The sequence below is a fragment of the Bos indicus genome, chromosome 1 (assembly GCF_029378745.1).
Source record: "Bos indicus isolate NIAB-ARS_2022 breed Sahiwal x Tharparkar chromosome 1, NIAB-ARS_B.indTharparkar_mat_pri_1.0, whole genome shotgun sequence".
Classification (NCBI taxonomy): domain Eukaryota; kingdom Metazoa; phylum Chordata; class Mammalia; order Artiodactyla; family Bovidae; genus Bos; species Bos indicus.
The window spans coordinates 65,245,334-65,271,932 of record NC_091760.1 but is presented as its reverse complement, the minus strand read 5'-3'; the positions used below and the strand labels follow the sequence as shown (position 1 = coordinate 65,271,932).

The window sequence follows — 26,599 nt, the reverse complement described above, 5'->3', positions numbered from 1 at the left end:
TCATTTCCAATACTGGATGATGTATGTAAACATGTTATGTCTCTTAGTGCAAAAAGAAACATTTTTTTAGGGCTGGCTCACTCCGTCAGGCCTAATCTAAAGGCTAGATATAAAGTCATGTGACTGCTGCTTCAATAAAAACAAATTTATATTGGATAAAGTCTGGTCCTCTATTTATTGTTGTGGTGGTCGGCTTGGCTGATATTTATAAAATAAACACCTTTACCAGTTGCAGGGGTTTGGGAGGGGAAGGGTGGCAAGATGTCACTTGTGTAATGGGTTAAGGACTTTGAAGTAGTGATGAACCCGTCCTTTGAGATCATATCTCAGGTGAGCAGTGACCCTGGGTGCCCATTGAGAAGGGCAGTTATGAAAGGGAGCACTCAGGTTGCAGCTCCTCTTTGTAGAGAAGTCTGAAGTGAGCAAAAGCAATGGGGTGTTCACCCCTCTCTCAGGTGCAGGACTATTTCACCCACACTAGCACCTTCAGGTTTAGGAGGGTTGTGGTTATGTTATGGGGAAGACTGAAGCTGTCAGGGAAAATGGTATGATGAAGCCCACGAGTTGTCACAGGCTGTGAAGGAATGGTCCATTAAGCGTATGTTTCTCTTTACATCCTCTTTTCAGAAAAGAGAGGACACAGTGGGCCTTCCCACGAGTTGTTGATACCCAGGCTTTAACTGGATCCTTAAAGTCCAGACCAGGTAGAGATTGGTGGCGGAGTGGCTCTAACTTAACGGAGCCAGAAGGTAAGCAGTAACTTACTTGGGCTTCTCTCCTGAGCTTTGGAGACTGACCCCATCCTCACCTGACTGAGGCAAGACCTAGAAAAAGAATGGGGGTCTCAGGGATGCCTAGAAACTGATGCTAAGTTCTACTGCTCAAGAACTCAGTGAAGGGAGTAACAGGGAAATTCAAACATTTGAGAGTAGGAAAGTTGACTTTGGCTCTTAGCCCTATAAACTGGACATCCACAAAGCTGCTGAAAGGAAGACTCCTGTGTGAGCTCTTCGGTGCACCTAACCTTGAACCTTAACTGCACTTGGACTACACTTAGTTTTTATAATATGTGTAATCCATACATACATATCAATTCAATGTTTGTGAAACGGCCCGGGTGTTTTTAAAATCAATACTGGGAGATGGATGTCTCTACATCCCACCTTAATCACCCTGCTCTTACCTTACCGTAGTCCACACTTAACAACCATTTCAGACTCGAGTGAATAGCACACTCAAAATTATGTCAATGGGAAAGAAGAGATGTATATGGTACAGGAATATGTTTATATTTCTAAATGAGTATAATTAGACACAATTACTGGGGGCAAAATCTGCAATGTGTTTGGAAAGAACTCCTTTTCCCCCAGATTCTTTTCTAAAAAGTAGTGTGTTCTACGTCCCCTTGATGCAGAAGAGGCTGGGGAATCTGGAGGGGTGACAGAGAATATGTTTGTTTGCTTTGATGTATAGTCTCAATGACTTAAGTTCTCCAAGTGTGACCTTCTTGAAAAATGGTAAAAGTGAATATCTGTTCCTTAAAATTCAGTTAACTTGTAGCTTCATTTGCATAAAAATATTAGTCATTTAAAATTACTACACTTTGATATGTAAAGTTTTTATGTGGAATAATTATTTTTATGAACAAGCCAAGTTAAATAATGCATTTTTTATGTTCTCACACCAAAAGTCTTCAGATGTGTAAGGGCAATAGCAAAATATGTATTATAAAAATAGAAATATGTACAAATCTATTTCTCTTTCACCATCCCCACATTTCTTTTTCCCCCAGAAAGGAAGGCCAAAGAAGTTTAAATCTCTAACCAAAAGTTAATTATTTAAGTCCTCTTGCCTTGATTTGACATTAACCATAGGATCATATGTGATAAGCCTGGTTCTTAGGTATGGGATGCCCGTAATTTGTGAAAAATGCAGAAACATTTTTATTCAAAATGGTTATAAAGGAAAGGCTGTCATACTCTTCAGCTTTGAAAACAGATGTGTAAACAGGAACGCATTTATTAACTGCCATCCATATAGCCCCACCATGGAGTCCTCCATGTTCCAGTCTCAGGAGGAACCAGCCCCAGTTCGGTTGTGAAGCTGACCTGCATCAAGTCACATACCCCCATGAAGGCCAGGATCCATGTCTGAGTCAGCGTGTACTCCCCACAGCAGGTAGCTTATTGTCAGTGTGTAATGATGTGTTTCCATGAATGGAGACAGAATGAGGGAAGAATACACAGAAGAGGTTATGACAAGCTTGTGACCCTCGGTGCAGGCCTTCTGGCCTCTCTCTAAAGGACTCCCTCAACTCTAATGCACCTGCATTAGCACACACAGGCCTGGAACTCACAGAGCAACCTGGGACTGGAGGTTGTGGGTTGGGAATGGCTGGCAAGTGGGAAAGGAGGGGTAGCAGATGAAGCAGTGAAAAAAACCAAGCAGCTAATAAACTTGGGTGTGGGCACAGACCCTCAGATGCCCCAGCCCCAGGTGTCCTATCCCCTCTCCCACCATGACACTAGATGCCCAGACCCAGGGCCTCTTCTAAGGGGAGAGGGGTGCCTTGCCTCTCTAAGGGCCTGACCTAGGGGCCAGCACAGTCTCCATGTAAGGCACTTGGGCTTGGCTCTCCACAGACCTAGGTGGGTGCTGAGGAATGCTAGCCCGCCATCATCACGGCTGTCTCTCTGAGACCCCTGGGGAGGCAGGACCTGTTGGGCACTGTCAGCGTCCATCTGTCCAGCCCCAGGAATGGTGGCTTCGGCTCCGAGGGCCCCGGCTCTGGCTTCCCTGAGGCAGCCAGTCAGCCATTTGTGGTGCTGAAGAGCTCCTGCATGAGTGGGGTGGCGAAGGGGTGAACGTCGTGGATGCGCAGTAGCTGCTGGGTGTGCTCGGCGCTGAGGCTGCGGAGCTCGGTGAGTATGGCCATGATCTTCAGGAACAAGAACCTGCCGGCCAGTCAGAGGAACAGTTGGCGGAACAGCCCGCCCTGCCCCCACCCACCAAAGCTGGAGCCCCTCTGAAACTGCACACCTTTGAGGGTTTTCATCTCAGGACCTCTTAGGTAAGCCAAGAGACAAGGCTCGGCTGAATTCCTTAAGCTTCCACAGCAGTCTGTGGACAAGGGGGCAGAGCAGCCTGGCACCCTTGAGGTGTGGACCACTCTCCCCACCCACATCTCCTCCTCTGGGCTTCAGTCTCCGCACACAGGGACATCGTGGGGAAACCAGGCATTCCAGACACGGCATGAACAGGTCAGTTTGGGGGGATCATCACTGCCATAGCTAATGAATGGGCGTCAGGACCAAGGGGAGAAGCTGTGGAGGCAGAGGCTGCAGGAAGCAATCCCTCCCTGGATCTAGCCTGGGATCCAGTGTCTGAGACACACCTCATGCCTCAGGTTCCCCACGATGCCTCCTGGCTCCATACAGGGGAGGATTGAGCAAAGCAAGACACCCAGCATCCCATGAAGCCAAGCTCAAAAGCCAGCTGCAGCAGGCCAAGTAAGGACCCGAAGTTTTACATTCGCACAAGCACACCCAGCACTGGCCTTCCCTGGTCATGGCCCAGGCTTGGCACCAGGTCACAAGGGCTGCTGGGGCCCAGTGAATGGGGTGGGAGCTCCTGCCTGGCCAAGCCCTAAACAAGCAGCCCTCCTCCCTTAGGTGACCAGGACCAAGGAGTTTCCTCCCCTGTTACATGGAGTTTGTCCTGGGAGGTGGTTAGGCAGTTAGTGCTCCAGGGTGTGGGCTGTAGACTTGGCCAGCAAGGACCTACCTCCAACCCCACCTGTCTGGCTGCGGGCCCCGGGGTCAGACACCCTGAGCCTCCAGTCCCTGGCAGGATATGGTAGCACTTGCTGCATGGGGCTGTTTTCAGGATTAAATATGACGTGCATGTAAACTGCTTGGCACCAGGGCTGGCTCTTCTCAACAAATAGTTCTAGTTGACTGGGCAGGAGACCTCAATGAAGGCCACAAAACAGCGGCCCAAAGCCCTGGTAATCAGAGGCTGCCTCAGGACAAGCAGGGCCCTGGGGGCAGGGCTCATACCCCCTCACACCCTCCCTGCTTGCTGCTCACCTGTGGGCGGGCTGGGGCCGGTTGAACTCGATGTAGGCCTTCAGGGTCATGGCGAACCGTTCCTGTAGCTGGTCTACCACGAGGCGCTGCACCACACCTGGGCGGTCTGGTGGGGAGGGGAAGGCCACGGGGGCCAAGACAGGCTTGGTCCATCCCAGAGGGGACAAATGGCTAGCCAACCACCTTCCAGAACCAAGTATTCCCAGGCAAGGAGGTGAGGGGGTTGACCAGAGGGCTTTGCATCACCCCTCTAAGCCTGGGAGCAAACAGCTGCAGTCCCCATCCTGGCTGAGCAGTGAGTGGAGGGCAGGGCCATCAGTCGGGAACCTTCCCTGGGGAAAGCAAAGGAAGGAATGCTGCCCCCGCCCTTGGCTGAAGCTGATGGGGTGTGAGCAAGCCTGGGGAAACAAGCGAGGGCAAGGGGAAGCCAGGCAAGGCAGGTGCAGCTCTCACCTGGAGAGAACAGGGAGATGGCCTGCATAAGCACATACTCCTCCTTATGCAGCTGCAGCTTCTTCAGCATATAGTGGAATTTCAGCACAGGCTCCAGGAGAAGCTGCTGGAAGCCACCTGTGGGTGGGTGCAGGCTGGAGGGTCCACTTCTCAGGAAGCTGACCCAGGACCCAGATCTCCCTCACCAAGGCCCCCTTTCCCATGGCCCGATCTTCTGCACTGCGATCCTAGGACCCGCCATGGCATGGCTCCTCTCCTCCCTCCATGGATGTTTTCCCACCCTCTGCCAGGACAGACAGGAATCTCTCAGGCACCTGCAGGGTCTTCCACGCAGTAGGACAGCCGACCGCACTCCCAGGTCCTGGTCTCTGCATTGAACACCGTGTTGAATCTCAGCTGGCACAACTCAAAGGCGGCCCCCTTCAGCAGGGAGATCTGGTCCTCTATGGGCAGGTCCCTGGCAGCAAGGATAAGGAGGGGATGCTGGCTTCCATGGAAGCTGCCGCAGGCCGGCACCCACTCCTGTAATTCTGAATCAGGGTGGGGGTGGCGAAGAGAGGACGTGGGATGGGCTCCTGCCCCTGAGCACAATTGCAGTAGCCTTCGAATTGCCTCCACTCTCTCCCGCTCACAATCCAGCCAGCAGATTCCTCCTCACTGCCATCTTCCTCTGGGCCCCTGCCATCTTCAGGGACTCTCCACTGCTGATGTGGCTGGGTGTCCGGGCCCCTTACAGCCCAGCCCCATCTCCTCCAGCTCCCTGCACAGCCTGGGCTCCTGGTCCCCAGCCTCATACTTTCTGCCTAGGTTTCCCCATTTGGAATGATTACGCCTTTGAAGTGAAATGTTGTTAGTCGCTCAGTCATGTCTCTTTTGCAACCCCATAGACTGTAGCCCGCCAGGCTCCTCTGTTGATGGAATTCTGCAGGTAAGAATACTGGAGTGGGTAGTCATTCCCTTCTCCAGGGGATCCTCCCCATCCGGGGATCAAACACAGGTCTCCTGCACTGTAGGCAGATTCTTTACTTCTGAGCACCAGGGAAGCCCTTTAGCTTCACTTAAGTAAATCCTGCTAGTCCTTCAGGCCAAGCAGTCCCTATGCCTCCTAGAGGTCTTTCCAGAGTGCAGTCCTTCTGCAGGTGCCTCCTGCGTGAGTGCCATGCAGCAGGGCAGTCTGCTTCCTGCTGTCTGTTTTGAATTAGCCATGTCTACTGTTTCTCTCCAGGCAGGCTGAGTGCCCTGAAGCCCACCCCCAGCACTGAGCACAGGCCCAGCCACAGTGGCTGCTTCTAGGCCCTGTGTTAGACTGACACAGTGACTTCCCCGCCTGAGTGCTGTGCTGTGCTTAGTCGCTCAGTCATGTCTGATTCTTTGCGACCCCATGGACTGTAGCCCACCAGGCCCCTCTGTCCATGGGGATTCTCCAGGCAAGAACACTGGAGTGGGTTTCCATGCCCTCCTCCAGGGGATCTTCCCAACCCAGGGATCAAACTCGCATTGCAAGTAGATTCTTTGCCATCTGAGCCACCAGGGAAGCCCTCCCTACCTGAAAGGGCCCCCCCACTCCCCACTAATGGAGGTATTCTACCTAAAAGCCCAGGAGGGAGTTCTTGAGGAGGACCTGTACCTGGCTTTGGTCTCCTCAGGAGTTTAGCCTCTTCTTTTAGATCTGCAATGTTGAGCCACAACTGTCACAAAGTTTCTCTTTTCCTTCTGTGTCCCCCACAGTGCCCCGCCCAGGACCTGGCAGGGGGCCAGCTCTGACGGCTGTATGCTTCCAAAGCTAGCCTCTCTGATTAACTGAGATCCTGTGCACCTGCCTTAACCTCGGTGAACCTGTTTTCTATCTGTGGAATGAAGGTGAGAGTAACACCTGCCTCCTAGGGTGGTTGTGCTCAAAGCTGATCGTCACAAGAAATGAGTGCCCTCCCACCCTGGTGGTAAGTCCTGGGTCATCGGACGGTCAAGGGGAATATGCTGGGTCCATGGGTGAAAGTGGGTCCCTCTCCCTGCTCCCTTGACCTACTTTGCCACAATCTGAACCCCACTCCAGCCTGTGACCACCCTCATTCCAGTAAATAAGTCCTGCATGTCACCCACAGGGGAACCCATGGGCTCCTGGAAAAGAACCTGCCCTCTGCCAGCGTATGGAGTCAGGGCTCCTTGTGTGATTCACTTCCACCTGCCCAGGCCCTGCCTGGTGGGCCTGACCCCAGGGAAGACATGCCTGATGCCACCTCTCACTGTGACAGGCTCCCTATTGTGGGGCTGTGGTTGCCACCACACTAGTAGGGCCCAGAGCTTCCCAGTCACCCCAGTTGCCTGGTGGTTGTTGCCTACATGCCTAGTTTGGGGAGTCCCAGCCCATTGTCCTCCTTCTCAGCCTTCTCTAGCAGTGGACTGCTGGCAACACAGCATCTGTTCCTAGCCTTCTTCTTCTATGGGCCTCCTTGCTTTTCCTTCCAACTCTTGCATTGCTCTTGAACTATCAACTTGTGACTCCCACCCCTTGGCAGGAAAATGGAGAAGGGGCATCACTCTCTGAACATCCACATGTATGTGCTGAATGCTCTTCCAGAGGTTTTCTTATTTCACTTAACAGCCCTGCAAGGCAGGCATCATTAGCCCCAATCTAGCAGATGAGGCCAGAGAAGGCAATGGCACCCCACTCCAGTACTCTTGCCTGGAAAATCCCATGGATGGAGGAGCCTGGTGGGCTGCAGTCCATGGGTCGCTAAGAGTCGAACACGACTGAGTGACTTCACTTTCACTTTTCACTTTCATGCATTGGAGAAGGAAATTGCAACCCACTCCAGTGTTCTCGCCTGGAGAATCCCAGGGATGGGGGAGCCTGGTGGGCTGCTGTCTATGGGGTCACACAGAGTCAGACATGACTGAAGTGACTTAGCAGCAGCAGCAGCAGCAGATGAGGCAGCTGAGCCACAGGTTAAATGGCAGGCTGCAGTCACAAAGCTAATGAGCCACACAGAGAGGGCTCCACTCCCCCACATGGCCAGGTGCCCTGGGGGCAGAGGTAAAGGGATGTCTTTTGGCACCAGTGTCCTCCAAATTCAGAGAAATCCATCCCAGACCCTCTGAACCTGCTGGCCACCATCCACCCAGCCCCTGTGTCCTACCTGAAATAGGAGATGACCTTGGCAAAGTTGATGATGCCTTTGAACATGTAGGTGGACACGTCAGCGATGTGGGGCAACAGGGAAAAGATCTCTTTCCCGCCATTGTCAGCTGGGGGCTTGTAGTTCCAGACGCTCCCATCTTCCCCCCGCAGCTGCAAGGAGAGCTTCATTGAACACAGATCTTCCCTAATCTTCCTCCACTTGGCAGCTTCTTCCCTGGACTGAATCTGCAGAGGCTCTGGAATCTGGCGGCCACTACTGAGCACATCTGGCAGCTGGGGCATGAGCAGAAGTGGGAGAGAAGAGAGGAGAGACAGAATACATATTCTCCCAAACAGGAATTTTCCCTGTTCCCAGACAGGCGCACACAGCCACAGCTGCTCCCTGAGAGGATGCACAGTGGCAGGCGTGTACAGCCCCCACCCCACCCACCCCCCTAGCCCCCACACAGAGCGCTGGTTTCTTCTCTCTTTTGTGGGTCTCTGACTTCACGGTCCCTCACATTCCTGCCTGGTTAGAGATGGGTTCGCTTCCTGCTTAGTGGAAGGTGAGGGGGCCTCCATCGAGGGGTGTGTCCCAAGTGTCCCTGAACTTGCACTCAAGAAACTCATTAAAGGATCTGAGAGCTGGAGATGGCAAGAACAGACTTTGGGGCCTGCTGGCTACCAGTTCTGTGAGCTGGATGGGTCATGAGATACCTGTGAGCACAGGTGAAAGAGGGCACTGGGATCAGACAATGCTACCATTGCTGAGGTCACTGAAGTTTCCTGGATCAGTAAAACCAGTTCACAAATGTCATATCCCCTCTGCGTCCTCATAAAGCCCTGAATGCCAGCAACCCTGGTGCAACTCAGCTGTCCATAACTCCATTGCTGACTCAGACTCCATTTCTACAGGCTGTAGAAGGAGAGAGCAGAGTGTCTCAGACCTGAGCATGAGTTAGAATCACCTGAGGGGTCTGGTTATAGCACAGACTGCTGGGCCCTGCCCTCAAAGGTTCTGTCAGGGGTGAACTGCGGATCTGCATTTCTAACAAGTTCCCAGGTGGTGCTGCTGCTCCTGAAAGTCCAGGGGCCACTCTTCGAGAATCCCTGGGAATGAGATTGGGGTTCTGAGGAGCAAGCACAGGAGCTGAGCCATCTCGAAAGCCTCATACCCGGAAATTCTTGAAATGAACGAAGGTGCTATCAAAGGTGTTCATCTGAGCAGTCGTCAGCTCCCTGATCATCATTTGCTGCTCTTCAGTCAGACCCTTGGCTCCAAGGGGCCGAGTTTCAATCCGTTCTCTCTTCTTCCTCCTGATCAAGGCCCGTCTCTGCTCCACAGCTGCATCGGACATGATCACTGCAAGGACAGCCAGGAGCAGACTCAGGCGGCAGCAGGGGATGGGGACAGACTGGTGACAAGAATCCTGCCCTTTTCCAGGCTCTCAAAGACTCTGGGCTCCTCTGGAGAAACACTTGGGGGGAAGGACGGGTGTGCTGCCTGTGACCGTGGGGTTCAAGACAACTCTGTGGAACAGTGGTTATTGCTCCGGCTTCTGGATCTTAAGGCACCAGGCTTCAGTGACGGCTTTGCCACTTTGTAGTGATGACCTTGATGGGCTTCTTCACCTCTCTTTCCTTCGTGGTAAGCTGGAGTGACAGTGCTCACCTCACACTGCTCTTAGCATGAGACACTGCATGGGAAGCGCCTAATATGACTGCTGCTATGTAATAGTTGTTTCATAAGTGCACCTGATTATTTGTTTCCGGTGTATCAGATACCATTAAGACTCCCGAGAGTCCCCCACGATCTCTGAGTCTCGGAGAGCTGGGCTACTGCTTAGCAAGAGGTATCGTCTCCAGCCACGTCCTATGTAGCCTGGGGCTTTAGGTCATCCATGGATTTCTGGAGCCCACTTGTGTGTGCAGAGCAAAGCTCTGAGGGAGGGGGTCCTGCTGGGGAGGGGACAACAGGCAGAGCTGGTCTGCAGGAAAGGCTCTCTGCCAATGCCCAGGGAACCTGGCCCCTCAAAGGCTTCCCAAGGTCTTGTGTCCCTCTGTGACTGATGGAGCGCAATACACCTTGGAAACTTCCAGCCTTCCCCCATGCTCTTTAATCTCAGAGCCCCTGGGAGCACAATTATACCAGAGCTGGACAGGGGAATTAAGAACCCTCTGTCACTGGCCGCACACAGTTCCTCGAGGATGCTAGGTCTGGGCCACTGGTAGAAGGTGCAGGTCAAGCACACCATGAGTCTCCAGCTTCTCGTTCCCAATTCAGCTCCCCTAATTCGGCTAAAACAATTATGAAGGGCACAAAGCGAATCACACAAGCGCAACTGAGGGGAGAGTGGAGTACGACCCTGGCCAGAGAGAATCAGGCCTCCGAGAACAGAGAATGGCGATAACACCCCACTTCTCCAGTCCCTCCAGGATAGGCCGGGGACCTCAGGTTGATGTCTGCCCCTGTGTGCACGCACACACGGATGCTCTTGCGCACACCATGGCTCACGTGCCCATGCCCGCTCGCGCAGCCTTTGCTCACTCTCTTTTCTCATGCCGCTCTCCAGGCACTTGCGAAGCCGGCAGGCCTGGCATTGACGCCGGGTCTTCTGGGTGATCTCACAGGTGCCCTTCCGGAAGGGGCACCGGGGCTGGGCATTGCGCTTCATGGCCCTCCTGCAAGAGGACAGAGAGCAGAAGATAGGCCGCATCGTATACCCTGGCTTCCTGTCCGCCCCTGACACGGACACTGGTCACACCCTCTACGGGCTCTGCCTTTGCCTCTGAGTTGGGTGGGGTTCATAGGAAAGGTACAGACCAGGGCTCTTCAGGCTTCTGTGGGTGCCCAGAGGCCTCCGAGCCTGCTGGAGGAGGGGAGCCAGGTACTAGACTGTCCTCAGCATCCACATGGGAAGTGGACGCTGCTCAGGGCCTGCACCGGAGCTGCTTTGTGGGATGCTTCAGCACCCTGAGGCCCGTACCCTCTCCCCTTCTTCTTCCTAACACCCAGGAACCCCAGGAGAACTGGGCCAAGTCTCTGTGGAGGTGGCTTCTTCCTGGATTTCTCCTTGGAAGAGGGGACTGGCGGAAATCTGGCCCCGGGAGTGTAAGAAACATAAGCCTCCTGCCTTCCCCAGTCCCCATTCTAGATTGGGAGGCCAGAGGACCGCGTACACTATGGGAAACTTTCTACCTCACTGTAAAAAAGCTTCCCCTTGCTGACTGCCGCAGGGGAACAGAGAGGCTCAGAGCCCCAAAATAGTGGAGTGTATGGGCGCTGCATCCACGTGTCCCCAGACAGCTGCGCCAGATGGGAAACAAGGTGGTAAATTCCTTCTTGAGACCCCAGCACACACTCTCCCCCACAGCCCAGCCATCCTGCACTTCACCAGAAGACCCAGTCAGTGGGGCCCTAACTTTATCCCCCTGTCCCGAATTTTCACAGCTGAATAGATGGAAACAAATTCTCCTTTGGATCTGGCCTCTGGCTCTGGTCCAGCAGTGTGGAAACAAAGAATGGACAGGTGTGGCTACTGATTGGGCCCTGGGGGCTGATCCAGGAGACCTGAGACCAGGAGCCAGACGGCCAGGGGGTGTATTTCTCAGGCCCCATCCCCTCCCCTGCTGGGTAAGAGACCCCTGGGTGACTGAGGGAAGGAGCCCACGTTTATCAGCCATTCTGTGGATTGGATGCAGGGCTACAGATTGTGCAGAGCTTTGCAAACTTAGCTCTTAGAACCCTACAAAATTCATTTGGTCATCTGCCTGGCACAGATGAGGAAATGGAGTCTGTGAGAAGACAGAGCGCTCGCTGTCCTTGAGGTAGAGGACAGGCTGAAGTTTGAATTCAGGTGTGCCTGATACCAGGATCCAAGCTCTGACCCCTACAGCGAGCCGCAGGGAGAATCCAGGTCTGGCTCAGGCACGCTTCCTCCTCCGTGCGGCCTCATTGGTGGATTCCCAGCTCAGGGATCTGCTGGGACTCTTTGCTAGTGAAAAGTTGGCTGGGGCCCTGGTCTAGGTGATGTGAATTGAAGGGTCTTCTGGGAAAGATTTCTTTGCTCTTAGAGGACAAGAGGGGCCTTTCTATTCCTCAGCTGAGCCCTGTGGCTCCCAGCCTGAACTCCTGGCACTTTGCTGTCCTCAGTGGAGCAGGCAGGGTAGCCACTCTCTGATGGCAGAAGAGGAAGAAGGACTGACTGCTGGGCTCACCAACCCCTTGAAGGCCTCAGACTTCTCGATGTGAGAGGTGACATGTTCTCCTTGTTGTTCAGCACCATGAGTGGAGAGTTGTTGCTTGTAGCTGTGCACAGGCTGACAGCGCCCCACATGGATGTTCATTTCTCCCTAGAGCATGAGGGCTTCCTGAGCTGACCTCAAACTTGACCACATCGGCTCCTAAACCAGGGTTTCTTCACTCTGGTCGGGAGTGGGGGCGGGGGTGGGTGGGTCCTGGGCTGCTGCAGTGCATTACTGGACTCCTCCTGGCCTGGACACCCCACTGTGGGTTCTCCCCTGCACCCAGCTGTCTGGCGGCCCAGCTTTGATGGGACTGCAAGCTGGACCTTGGTGCAGGGGTCCATTTCCATTTAAATGTCCAGCCATCAGGAGGAACGCTGCAGAGGTCAAGTCAGCTGGCTGTCCTCAGAATGCACGAGGGGCCCAAGTGTGCCCCTGCTTGGGAGCTGCCCTCACACACCTGGCCCTCCCTTCTTTCCTGGTTGGCTTCTCTTCCTCTTGGTCTGAGCCTGCACTGAGCGGTGTCATTGTTCTTTCTTCAGCTGAACAACGTGACCTTTCTGTTTGGGCGTGTCTTGCTATGAACTGGGACTTTTTAGTCCCTAATATTTTGGATCTCTGTTTCTAGGTGAGCTGGTGTGTCATATTCTTCGCTTATTTTATGCCATTCTTTACTTAATACCACTCCTTAAGAGTGATTTGAACTCTTGAATTTTGTGGATTTTCAAATTCTTTCTCCTCTTTTACTGACTCGTTTGCTGTATTTGCTATTTTATTCAAGAGCACACGGAAAAACAAAGGGAGATCTTAATGGAAAGGGGCCTTTCCTGAGTAGAGTGGGAGAATAGAAAATGATGATTTCCTCTCAGATGCTAATGATTCTCCTGAGACTAATTCGGAGGCCTTTGGATGGGCCACCAGCCCACTCTCTGAACCTGGGCCTCTGAAGCTGAGGTCCTGAGACAGTGCCCAGGGAGCTAGTGGCAGAGCCCCAGTTAGATGGGACCCATTTTATCAGAGGCAGCAGGTGGGTGAAAGTTGACAGATAACTCTACCTGAAAAAGCCCTTGCATCCTTCACATGTCATGACATTGAAGTGATAACCAGTGGCCTTGTCCCCACACACACGGCAAATCTGGGGACACTCTTCTTCCTCGTCTGCGCCAATGATGGGATTTGTGGATGCAGAGTCAGCTTCTCCACGGTGCATGAGGTCAGCATGGTTCCACTCTTCTTCACGGCCCACCTCCAGCTTTGCTTCTAAGCCTCTTGGACTAGAAGTGAGAACACCGCAGGGAATGAGAACCCTGGACAGGGGTGTGCTGAAGCCGCAGTGTGCATCACTCATGTGGGTTTTGTGGACACAAGACCTGACGTTCCATAGAAGAAATGGGGAAGGAGGACTAGAGTTAGACAGAAAGATGTTACTGTGATATTTGTGTTCAATAATAGGGCCCTGGAGTAAAGCACATGGATGAAGAACACGGAGAGAGAAAAGTTAGGGGAAGAAATGAGAAGGAAAGAGAAAGGAGGCTCTGGGTTGGACCAAAGAATGAATACTTGGATAGTCTCAGATTAGGAGGCCATGAGCTGGTCACAGACCTGAACGCGGGGCAGTCCATGGGACAGAACACTTGCTCTGGAACTGAGGAGACCCAAAGAGCTGGCCCCTTGGGTACATTGTGGCCCAAATTCCCAGAGAGAACTGGAAAGGCTGAGCAGAAAACCTGTTTTCAATTGAGTAAATAAGCAGATGAGGAGAGAGAGAGGAGCCAGGCTCACAATGCAGAGAGAGAGTACCCAGGCCCCTGTCAAGCTGAGGGGTAAATGAGTAAAGAACTCGAACCCATTCATAAAGCTGTACTCTAGATGTCCTCCCCAATTTTCACCTGGAGGGTATAACTTTAATTCTACCTGGGAGTAGGCATAGAGGAGGGTGGGCAGACACTGGAAACTGTCCTATCCACTGTTCTTCCCCAAAGACTCTCTAGGCCACCACACAACATTTCAACACACAAATTTCTGTTTTTAACAGTGTAACAGATGACAGCTGACCATTTCACATATAAGAATGAATTAGAAATGAATCTGTTCCATGACCCTGACCCTTCAGAAAACTGCAAATAAAATAGACTGACTGGAAACTTGAACTGACCAGGTATGTGGAAATTTTTTCTGATTTTTTGAATTATAATTCTGACCTCATACAGGCTTGCAGGAAAAAATGTATATACTTTGCATGTCCAGAAAATCCACAAAGAATTTCACTGTAGGTTGTTAGTGCTCCTAGACATCCACAGAAGCAGAAATAATCCTCCCCACCCCTCACCCCACCCTGTAGAGGAACTCACCTTCCACCTAGACACAAGAATCACACAAGTAATTTTCAAGGAATATGAGCAAAAACTCATAATCATGAATAAAAAGCTAACATGGCACTATGAGCAGGAGACAGGGAAAACACTTACAGCAGGATTAGACCTGCAAAGATGCCTGAATTATCAAGCAAAGAATGTTTAAATAAATAGTAGAAGAGGCTGACAATCAAAGAAAGAGAAAAAGCCTGTGAAACAACTGACCAATCAGATTTGTAAAATGAATAAAAATTGACCATAAAATCTGAACAAACAGCTATAAAAACCAATTATAAAAATGCTTGGGAGTTAAAAAGAAAAGCAAAACACAACTAAAATATGCAAAAGCAGGTAAGTCAGAAGATGGATGATCACAATGAAAGTTTTTTAAGGTTCAATATTGTTGAGGGAGGAGAAAGATAATAAATCAGATTTTAATTAGTAAAGTGTGCCGGTTAAGATTTCTGAAGCTTTTTAGTCGCTCGATCATGTCCAACTCTTTGCGACTCCATAGACTGTAGCCCACCAGGCTCCTCTGTCCGTGGAATTCTCCAAGCAAGAATGCTGGAGCACGTAGCCATTCCTTTCTCCAGGGGATCTTCCCAACCCAGGGACTGAACCTGCATCTCCTGCATAAGATTTCTAGGCAACTTCTAAAAGTCTGGAAATAGAATGCACAGCTTAAAAGCTCGTAGAAAGGGAAAAAATGGAGGAATAAAGAAAAGTTCAACCATAGAGAGAAGAGAAACTGAAATAGCATGATGGAAAGAGCAAATATATTGATAATTAAATGTAAATGCTGTTGATTCTTGAACAGCACAAGTTTGAATTGGCTGGTCCACTTGTATGGAGATTTTTTTCAGTAAATGTATCGGAAAAATTTTTGGAGATGTGTGGCAATTTGAAAAACTCTTAAGATGAACCACATAGCTTAGAAATATTGAAAAAATTAAAGGTATCTCCTGAATGCATAAAACATGCGTAGATATTAGTCTTCCTTACATAGGCATAAGATGAGAGGTATTTAATATAAAATCAGTAATGTGTTAGTTTTCTCACTGTTTTATAACTTTGTTTACATTCCCATACAATATGCCTCTCTTGTAATTGAAACAATTGTGTATCCTGTCATCATAGGTACTTTTTTTAATGTCACAGTGTTTTCAATAATGTGTTTGCCATAAAAACCAAATGATGATTCATTTAGTGTATAGTCCAGGCTCTGTGAAACAACCCTTTCACTTGCATTAGACAACCATAAAGCAGTTGTATTGCTGTTTCTTTCTTATCAATGCATGAATCATTATACCTATAAATAATATGAATTTCTTTTTCACATTATCTTTTCATTTTTAATCTACTGTTAGTAATATGTATAACATCTATATCATAATGATGTAGGTACTGATCAATAATTCATCTTGTAAGCAGATGATGGAAACTTACAGTATCCATACAATACAGTGCTATAAATTTATTTTCTCTTATGATTTTATTAATAACATTTTCTTTTCTTTAGTCTACATTATTGTGAGATACTTTATTGTAAGACTGATACATATAACATACAAAACATGTGTTAATCAACTGTTGTTATTGGTAAATCTTCTGGTCAACAGCAGACTCAGTAATGCAGTTGTGGGGGAGTCAAAAGTTATAAACGGATTTTTGACTGTGCACATCAGTGCCCCTAGCCCCCGTGTTTTTCAGGGGGTTTAATGTATATTAAACATTCTCATTAAAAGAGACAAATGGTTTCAACAGATACCTGGGGCTACCTAAGGTTCAGGATTAGTGCTAGAGAATTAGGGATGGTGATGGATATTAACTGCACTGACTGTGGTGATAATTTCACAATATGTACAAGTACAGAATTATTACATTCTACATCTGAAACTAGTGTAAACTTATGTCAGTTATACCTCGATAAACACATAAACATCCATAATTTTTTAAAGGGATGAGGCAGAAAGATACTAAAATCATTACTAAGAATTATTGAAACTCAGTGTTCTAGGTCCTTTGCAAAAGATAACTCTAGGTCCTTTGCAAAAGATTTATTCATCATAACAGTTATCACAACAGCAAACATGTGTTGAGCATCTTGCACACACCAGATACTCTGTTATGTTGGTCTTTCTTCAGATTCTCCAGAAGCTGAAAGTCACTCTTTTGGCAGAACTCCAGGGTCTGCTATGAAACACTCTAACTGCTCCACAGATGCAAAAATGTTCCCAAATCAAAGAGCTTTACAGGAAGGGAAAATTTTATAAGTAAGATATTGGAGGAGGTTTTCAGCGTCATTCAGGAGCCATTAGGCATAGCAGAACTTGGGGCTGCGAGACAGTGGCAGGTATTCTGCACATAAATCAGCAACTTTGGAGTAGGAGACAGGTGGCAGTCCCTCGGCCACTGGTGTAAGTGCCCTTCCTAAGAAGGGGTGTGACAATTATGCCACAATGCATGTGCCACAACAGAAGCTCAGTAGAGGCACATCAGGGGGATGAAAGAACTGTTTCCAAAAGGACAGAAGAGAGAGATACACTTAATCTGTGTCTGATCAATGCATTCCCCAACTCCCTAATGAGGTGACGTTAGAATTAACACCAGGATCTCCCTCCATAGAACTTTTGGTGTGACTTTTGCTTTGTTTGGCCCAAGTTAAATAAGCAGATCTAGTACATTCTGTAGTTCATTCTCTCATATTGTTATAAAGCCCCGTTTAGGGCACCTGTAACAGGTGTTTTCTCCAAAGACGGTCCCCAATAAAACACACCTCTCACTTTCATACCCTGGTATAGTCCCTCTCAGGATGAACCAGGGATTGTCTGTGACTTGCTTAAACCAATAAGAATAGTGGAAGTGACACAGTGCCAGTTCTGGGCCTAAGTCATAGGAAGGTCTGGCTGTTTCTGCTTTTGCCCTTTGGAGAGCCTTAACCACCATGTGAGAAAGTTTGTCTACCCTGAAGCCATGCACTGAGTCCACATGAAGGGGATGACCATCTGGGATGGCCCGGATGACGGAGGCCCATTGCCCCGCCTGCGAGCTGTCCCCACCCCTCCTGCCAGCTGTCCCCATCAGGCTCTGGGCATGTGAGTGAGCAGTCTCAGATGTCCCAGCCCGGCTTAGCATCCACCTGTGTCATGTAGAGTGGAAGAACTCCCAGCAGAGCCCCGCCAAACCACAGCAGCACGATAGAAAGTAAAATGGTGGTTGGTTTGATTGGTAAATTTGGGGGAGGTTTGTCATTTGGCAAGAGATTGTGGAAGCAGGTCGCCTGGAGCTTTGTTAGATGGAAGTCTGAACTGGGGTGAACAGGGTGCCAGCTGACACCCCCAACTTGTTCCTGTTCCACTCTCACATCAGTCCTCCTTATAGAATGACACTGCGTGGACAGGAAAATGACAGCGGCTAGGTGACGGCATGTGCCAGCCACATCGCTCTTTCATGTGAGTTTAATAAGACCAGTTATCTATGCAGCCTCCATCCAGTCTAGCTGTATTTACTCTGAGGTTCGCACCTGCTCCTTGCTGCCTGTGAACGTGTGAACTCTAGCAGAGGATTGAAATGATCAACTCTTGTATTCCCTGAAAGTAAAACATTCCTTTAGTGAGGTCTTTGCAAAAATAATTAATTGTAAAATGCAGTATTTAGGCTGAATATACCAAAGAAGGGATAAATTAAATTCTCAGCAAGGAAAAGCCATCAATAACTGATTGAATAAATTAATAAATTATACATGACTAGGGCTTGCTGCCCTGGGTGCACACATCCTCACCCACTCTTAGCATGAGTGATGAGTTGACATTGCTTAGCTAGAAGGAGGTGGAGCCAGAATTTGAACTCAGGTCAGCCTGACTCCAGAGCCTGTGTTCTTAAATCAGCATCCTGCTGCATCCTTCTCAAGGTGTGTGTCTGAGCAGGTGAGCCATTTGTTAAACCCACTTTCTGTGCAGACTTGTTCCTAGGCAGGTCCTCCATGTCATGGAATCCCTTTGAGGTAGCTCTCTGTTCTTGGGCAGAAGGCGATTCCCTGAGATGCTCAGGTCTTGCCATCTCAAAGCTGATTAGAAAGGGACCAAAAACTTTGCTGCCGCTCCAACCACATCCAGAGGCTTCTGGTCCCGCACCCTCTGGAGAGCTGCGGGTCCTCCCTCTCACGGTCAGAGGAGCATGTGTCCACCCACTGTCTCTTGACCAGTTCCAGGGAAGCTCCATCTGTATCCCAGATCCTTCTCTTTCTAAGCAGAGGTTCATGTGAGCAGATGGCCATACCACTAAAAGCACCTGCATTTTTTCCGGGGTTGATGTGGACTCATTGGTTCTCAGCCTTTGTATTAATATTTTTGTCATTGTATATATTAGAGCCTTTTCCTTTTTTTCTCACCCGCCAGGGTCTTAATTAAGCCCTTAGAAAAACCAGCTTCAGGGAGGGATCTTTGGAGAGCTTTGGTGTGGTCTGCGCATTCAGGCTGGTTCCCCAGTGTGCTGCCTAGGAAATTGTTGAGATTGCTGAAGGCTCAGTCCTCTGAGCGTGGAGCATGGCCTGACCAGGCTGACGTAAAGAATACAGTTGCTTCATTTGCTGAGGTCTGCAGGTCACTGTTAAATTAGGAAGAAGGGAATGACATACATGGGTGTACACACGGGGATGACTGAGTGTAAGCAAATAGGACCCAGCTGTCCCACCATCTGAAGGTCAGAGGACTTTGGATTTTGCTCCCTGGGGCACGAGATGTGGCAAGTACTGTCCCTCTTTCATTGTCAAGATGGCCTAGCCCCTGCCACTGACCTTTGACTCACTTTCTCTACTCAGCTCACTTCTCTGGTGCTCAGGAGCCCCATAAATAAAATGGAAAAGGTCTACATGGCCTTTGGCAAGAAGGAAAAGGAACAGGAGACCGTGCTGTTCTGGGGATGTTACCAGCTGACCTGTGTCTATCCACAGGCTGATCCAGCAGGGAGAGAATGAAGGAGGATCTGTGGAGATGCATATCACTCAGAAGCCAGCCCAGAGGGACCCCCAGAGTGGAGAGCAGGCTATTCAGGGAGACAGATTTGAACTTGGGGAGAAAGGTAGGAGAGTGGTGTGTCCAGAGACCAGGGGATAAAGGGGGACATTCTAAAGAACACATGAGTTGTTTCTGTTGTAGAAGGAGCCAGGATCCCTGGAGTGGGGAACGAGGGGAGCAGCACAGGGCTTGCAGGTGACAGGGGAGCAAGGAGAGGACAGCAGAAGCAGCCTGGAGGATGGGAACTGGGTGGAATCCAGGGTGAACTGGGACCAACAGAGAAGGACGATGGGTTACAGGAGGCTCACAAAGGGAGCCTGGTGCTGTGAGAGCACCCGGAAATTTCAGGTTCTGAAATTAGCTGATTGAGACTCTGCTTCAGGACCTGGGATTTCCTGATCCTCTGGGTTAAGCTGTGAGATGCAGCACCCCCCAGCTCCAATGTTAAAATGATCTGAGATGGCCAGTGATACAGGATAGGTGGCTGATCATGACTCCAGATTAGAAGACATTAGAGAAAACCATGACATGAGTGCTCCTCAGCCGCAGAAGGAACGTGTGAAAGAGAAGGACCAGAAGCTGCTGGAAGGCTTTGCCTGGGGCCGAGGAGGAAGGTGGGAAGCCATTACCTAGTGACTCTGGAGTCACATGGAGACGATGTGAGCAGTGCTGTGGCTATATTTGGGCCAGCAGGCCAGAAATAAGGTATTGATGTGGGCCTTGGTCATCTTGATGAGCAAGAAAGATGCCCAGTAGGAGGTCCAGGGTTTTGACGTTTAGCAGAGATGTACAAGAAGGAGGAATCCTAACTAGAGTGGGAGAGGAGCCCTCATCAGGGTGTTGGAATGTGCTTGAGAGACACAAAGATAATCACCGAGGAAGTGAGAATGGGGAGCTGTGATTTGGAAAGAGTCAAGAGTGGAGTGAAAGAAACTGAAGCCAGAGCAAGGGTCCCGGCCGTGAGCATGTCTCCAGTGGAGGAGTGGAGGCAGATTAGGAGATGAAGAGGGCAGATGAATGACAGTGGAAGAGAACCTGCCAGTAATGGGTGCATTTCATAAGGGAGCTCGAGAAAGGCATAGGGGCCGCTGGTTCATGCTGAGCCCCAAAAAGAACCCCAGAGAGAAAATCACACCAACTGCAGAGTTTTAGCCATAACAAGGGAGAAATAGCTAACTCTGAACCCAGGAGAATCCTAACATTTGCCAAGCTGGAGATTTATGCTGTTCCCAGGGTAGCAGTTCAGAGGCCCGTGAGTCCCTCTGTGCCTGGCCCACCCTCTCCTCACCCCCAGACCCTATCTGTCATTCTGGGCAACCCTTAAGGCAGCGGTTCCCAACCTTTCCAGGGTTCGTTTTCGTGGAAGACAGTTTTTCCAAGGACCAGGGGTGGGGAGTGAGGTGGAGGGGATGGTTTCAGGGTGATTCGAGTGCATCACATTCATTGTGCACTTGGTTTCTATTATTACTGTATCAGCTCCACCGCAGAGCATCAGGTATTAGATCCTGGAGGCTGGGGACCCCTGTCTTGGGGAGTGTCCACATGCTGCATCTGCTTCGGGAGGTGACTCTCCAGGGCACAGATGGAAAGCGGGTCACTCTGAGACACTGGTCTGCCCCAGTTGGCACTCCCTGGCCTTCCTGCTGGCCCGTGAGCCCACGGGTCACCCACCCTGGCCAGCTGCAGACTCTCTCCAGCTGGCCATGGGAGAGATTTCATCAAGTTTTAATTTAAGTCAGTGGGTGAGTAGAGGTGCCATGAATCAGCTTATGTGGGGTCTGAGGCTTATACAATTGTGGGAATTTTCTTTATAAAACAGAATGCATTCAATTTTTCACCATTGAGGATAATGTTTGCTGTGGGTTTGTCATATATAGCTTTTATTATGTTGAGGTATGTTCCTTCTATTCCTGCTTTCTGGAGAGTTTTTATCATAAATGGATGTTGAATTTTGTCAAAGGCTTTCTCTGCATCTATTGAGATAATCGTATGGTTTTTATTTTTCAATTTGTTAATGTGGTGTATTACATTGATTGATTTGCAGATATTGAAAAGTCCTTGCATTCCTGGGATAAAGCCCACTTGGTCATGGTATATGATCTTTTTAATGTGTTGTTGGATTCTGATTGCTAGAATTTTGTTAAGGATTTTTGCATCTATGTTCATCAGTGATATTGGCCTGTAGTTTTCTTTTTTTGTGGCATCTTTGTCAGGTTTAAGGGTGCCCACTTTCACCATTACTATTCAACATAGTTTTGGAAGTTTTGGCCACAGCAATCAGAGCAGAAAAAGAAATAAAAGGAATCCAAATTGGAAAATAAGAAGTAAAACTCTCACTGTTTGCAGATGTCATGATCCTCTACGTAGAAAACCCTAAAGACTTCACCAGAAAATTATTAGAACTAATCAATGAATATAGTAAAGTTGCAGGGTATAAAATCAACATACAGAAATCCCTTGCATTCCTATACACTAATAATGAGAAAATAGAAAGAGAAATTAAGGAAACAATTCCATTCACCGTTGCAATGAAAAGAATAAAATATAAAGAAACTAAAGACCTATATATAGAAAACTATAAAACACTGGTGAAAGAAATCAAAGAGGACACTAATAGATGGAAAAATATACCATGTTCATGGATTGGAAGAATCAATATAGTGAAAATGAGTATACTACCCAAAGCAATTTATAGATTCAATGCAATCCCTATCAAGCTACCAACAGTATTCTTCACAGAGCTAGAACAAATAATTTCACAATTTGTATGGAAATACAAAAAACCTCGAATAGCCAAAGCTATCTTGAGAAAGAAGAATGGAACTGGAGGAATCAACCTGCCTGACTTCAGGCTCTACTACAAAGCCACAGTCATCAAGACAGTATGGTACTGGCACAAAGACAGAAATATAGATCAATGGAACAAAATAGAAAGCCCAGAGATAAATCCACGCACATAAGGACACCTTATCTTTGACAAAGGAGGCAAGAATATACAATGGATTAAAGACAATCTCTTTAACAAGTGGTGCTGGGAAAACTGGTCAACCACTTGTAAAAGAATGAAACTAGAACACTTTCTAACACCATACACAAAAATAAACTCAAAATGGATTAAAGATCTAAACGTAAGACCAAAAACTGTAAAACTCCTAGAGGAGAACATAGGCAAAACACTCTCTGACATACATCACAGCAGGATCCTCTATGACCCACCTCCCAGAATATTGGAAGTAAAAGCAAAAATAAACAAATGGGACCTAATTAAACTTAAAAGCTTTCACACAATGAGGGAAACTATAAGCAAGGTGAAAAGACAGCCTTCAGAATGGGATAAAATAATAGCAAATGAAGCAACAGACAAACAACTAATCTCAAAAATATACAAGCAACTCCTACAGCTCAATTCCAGAAAAATAAATGACCCAATCAAAAAATGGGCCAAAGAACTAAATAGCCATTTCTCCAAAGAAGACATACAGATGGCTAACAAACACATGAAAAGATGCTCAACATCACTCATTATCAGAGAAATGCAAATCAAAACCACTATGAGGTACCATTTCACGCCAGTCAGAATGGCTGCGATCCAAAAGTCTACAAGCAATAAATGCTGGAGAGGGTGTGGAGATAAGGGAACCCTCTTACACTGTTGGTGGGAATGCAGACTAGTACAGCCACTATGGAGAACAGTGTGGAGATTCCTTAAAAAACTGGAAATAGAACTGCCTTATGATCCAGCAATCCCACTGCTGGGCATACACACTGAGGAAACCAGAAGGGAAAGAGACACGTGTACCCCAATGTTCATTGCAGCACTGTTTGTAATAGCCAGAACATGGAAGCAACCTAGATGTCCATCAGCAGATGAATGGATAAGAAAGCTGTGGTACATATACACAATGGAGTATTACTCAGCCATTAAAAAGAATACATTTGAATCAGTTCTAATGAGTTTGAAGAAACTGGAACCTATTATACAGAGTGAAGTAAGCCAGAAAGAAAAACACCAATACAGTATACTAACGCATATATATGGAATTTAGAAAGATGGTAACAATAACCCTGTATGCTGCTGCTGCTGCTGCTAAGTTGCTTCAGTCATGTCCGACTCTGTGCAACCCCATAGACAGCAGTCCACCACGCTCTGCCGTCCCTGGGATTCTCCAGGCAAGAACACTGGAGTGGGTTGCCATTTCCTTCTCCAATGCATGAAAGTGAAAAGTGAAAGTGAAGTCACTCAGTCGCGTCCGACTCATAGCAACCCCATGGAGGAGCCTACCAGGCTCCTCCATCCATGGGATTTTCTAGGCAAGAGTACTGGAGTGGCTTGCCATTGCCTACGAGACAGCAAAAGAGATACTGATGTATAGAACAGTCTTTTGGACTCTGTGGGAGAGGGAGATGGTGGGATGATTTGGGAGAATGGCATTGAAATATGTATAATATCATATATGAAACGAGTCGCCAGTCCAGGTTCTATGCACGATACTGGATGCTTGGGGCTGGTGCACTAGGATGACCCAGAGGGATGGTATGGGGAGGGAGGAGGGAGGAGGGTTCAGGATGGGGAATACATGTATACCTGTGGCGGATTCATTTTGATATATGGCAAAACCAATACAATATTGTAAAGTTAAATAAAATTAAATTAAAAAAAAACATAATGCAGAGTTGCAGATGTGTAGTTAGGTATCAAGAAAATGTGTATTTGTGAGAAAGAATGAGAAGAGAAATCACAATAAATTACAAATATTAAAAAGGATAGTAGCAAACATCATGAAATCTGGAAAGATAGCGTAACATTTTAATTAATTGTCTGACACTCCTTTATGGTATCTTTGATTGTCTCCTTGTGGGATACAGAATAATGACCCAAAGACATCTGTGTCCTGATCCCTGGAACACGTAAATATGCTTCCTTACATGGCACAAGGGTCTCTGCAGCTGTGATTGAGGGTACAGCCCTTGAGATGGGGAATTACCCAGGTGGGCTCTGTCTAATCACCTGAGTCCTCAAAATATTTTTTTGGGTTTATTCAAAGAAAGAGATGTGATGATGGAAAAGAGGTCAGTGCTGCCAGCTTTGAAGATGGAAGAAGAGACCAAGAGTGTGTGTGGCATCTAGAAAAGACAAGGGAGACCCTCCTGAAGGGAACAGTCTGGCGACACCTTGATTTTAGCTCAGTGGCACTGATTTTGGACTTAGAACATCCAGAACTGTAAGAACAATGATTTTGTAATGTCATTTTAAATGTAAAGAGTAGAAAGATCATTCCTCTAGCACTGGTGATCAAAATTTGCTTTTTATTATGATAATAGAGAAAAGTTTCATCTTCACAACTAAGTCAAGGATTGTTGTCAAGAAAACCTCTGTCAAGATGTTTTTCATGGAAGTTTTATATTTGGAGGGATTCTCCATCAGTTAAGCTCTGCCTTCACCCATTTCAGACCTCTGTCCCCTCCTTTAGCCTGTGCTGGACGCCACGGGGCGCAGTGATGTGGCAACAGGCAGGCCTGTCGGGACGGTGGGCGAGCCGGCGGAGGGGCTTCCTGGAGCGGCATCCAGGCTGGGCAGCTAGCAGCACCCGGCTCTGCATCCACAACTGCAGCCACGTGCCCATGCTGCATGTGTTCCCAGACCATTGCCCTTAGCCTGCCCCGGACATGCCCAGGGCCATTCCATCCCCACTCAACTTCAGGGAAAGTGTGACGGTGAGTAGAAATCACCCAAAACAACTGTGACTAACGTCTTACTTTTGAAAATGTTACAAAAGCATATGATGTGAGGAAGAGTACATGTGAATGAGGGCCCAGAAACCTAAGCCTCATTAGCTAAAATCCACCTCTGCTCTGGTTCTGTTGTACCTATAAAACTACATGTGTATATGTATTATATATATATATATAAAACCTGTAAAACTACACATATATATGTATAAAACACACACACATACATATACACCCTATAAAACTAAGCCACATAGCCTGTTGCAGTCTCCAGGGGAGCTTATACCTCAGACCAATGAAGCCTTGACTTCCCAGTCTCCCTGTGTTCCATTTTGATGCTGTTGTCAGGCCTGAACACCTTGACAAAAGTGTCAAAACAAAGCGTCTCAGAGAGGCCCCTTCTGTGGATCAGGCATCAGAGAGGGAGGGACTGCCTGGCCTGCTTTCCTGCTACACGTTAACCCTTCTTCTTGCTTGAGTGGCACGCTTCCTTCTGGCAGGCTTCGTAGGTGGTGCTAGTGATAGAGAACCTGAGACGCAGGTTCAATCCCTGAGTCAGGAAGATTCCCTGTAGGATGGCATGGCGACTCATTCCAGTATTCTTGCCTGGAGAACCCCACGGAGAGAGGAGCCTGGCGGGCTACAGTCCATGGGGTCGCAAAGAATTGGACACAACTAAAGTGACTTAGCATGCACACTTTCTTCTAGCAATTTTGAGGTGGGAGGAGTGGGCTTCCACCGGAGAAGAATGGGTTGGCAGCAAGTGGGAGTTACAGTGAGATCTGGGATTTTGAAATGCATAAGATCAAAGAAAGCTTTTGTTAGAAAAAAGTGCTACTCCTCACATTAGAAAAAGACAGGACGTGTCAGATAAAATGCCAGTGTTTGTGACACAGTTACATGAAGGCTTAAACGGTGTTACGTTCACATGTTCAAAGCCTCCCATCTCTGTCCTTGTGAAAGAGACTCAAACTCGCCAGTCTGAGCCTGCTGGAGGAGGATGAAGCTAGGTAGGCCTGTCCCACCCACACTGCCCTCACAGGGGCTGCTGGTTGGACCAGGTCCAGGTGCCTGCCAGCAGTCCATCAGCTTCCTGGGCCTGTGGGGGATGGTGTAATTGCTCTCTCCAGTGCACTGGATCTATTGACCTGTTCAGATCCTTTCCAGGTGAATCTGAATGTCAGAAACACAGATGAGGCCAAGTTAAAGGGCCTGATGTCTGGGCTGTTGCCTAGGGGTCCACCAGATTCCAAGAATACTAGAATGTTGTTGGAATAGATCAGTAATGAGGTAAGCCATAAATTGTTTTCTTTCCTACCGAGGTAGTCCTCACCCTGAGGTGCAGATTTAAAACATATATTAAGTTAACCTTAAAGATGAATTCCAACAGACATTAGGTGCAGATAAATATTGATTCCACTTACACAAGGTACCTAGAATAGTCAAATTCATAGAATCAGAAAGGACATTGGTAGATGCCAGGGGCTGGGAGGCGGGGAGTGGGAATGCAGAGTTAATGTTTAATGAGGAGAGAGCTTCAGTTTAGGAAGGTGAAAAGTCAAGAGGTGGGTGACGGTGAGAGTGCACAAGAATGTC

General features: G+C 48.3%; 1 protein-coding gene across 3 annotated transcripts in view; it reads right to left on the bottom strand.

The window, feature by feature from the left end:
• Positions 1 to 1,981: 1,981 nt before the first annotated feature.
• The window catches only part of NR1I2 (nuclear receptor subfamily 1 group I member 2), a 32,985-nt gene continuing 8,367 nt past the window's right edge, over positions 1,982 to 26,599 (bottom strand). The window contains exons 2-9 of one of the 3 annotated variants that reach the window (XM_070795530.1): positions 12,960 to 13,178; positions 10,208 to 10,338; positions 8,835 to 9,022; positions 7,679 to 7,953; positions 4,856 to 4,998; positions 4,542 to 4,658; positions 4,089 to 4,194; positions 1,982 to 2,954 (exon numbers count right to left, since the gene is read on the bottom strand). In XM_070795530.1, coding sequence (XP_070651631.1) covers positions 2,810 to 2,954; positions 4,089 to 4,194; positions 4,542 to 4,658; positions 4,856 to 4,998; positions 7,679 to 7,953; positions 8,835 to 9,022; positions 10,208 to 10,338; positions 12,960 to 13,114 — 1,260 coding nt within the window. In that variant the 5' untranslated portion in view covers positions 13,115 to 13,178 and the 3' untranslated portion in view covers positions 1,982 to 2,809. Of the gene's footprint in view, positions 2,955 to 4,088; positions 4,195 to 4,541; positions 4,659 to 4,855; positions 4,999 to 7,678; positions 7,954 to 8,834; positions 9,023 to 10,207; positions 10,342 to 12,959; positions 13,179 to 26,599 lie in introns of all 3 variants that reach the window. The other 2 variants (XM_019986925.2, XM_019987052.2) reach the window with 2 other exon arrangements.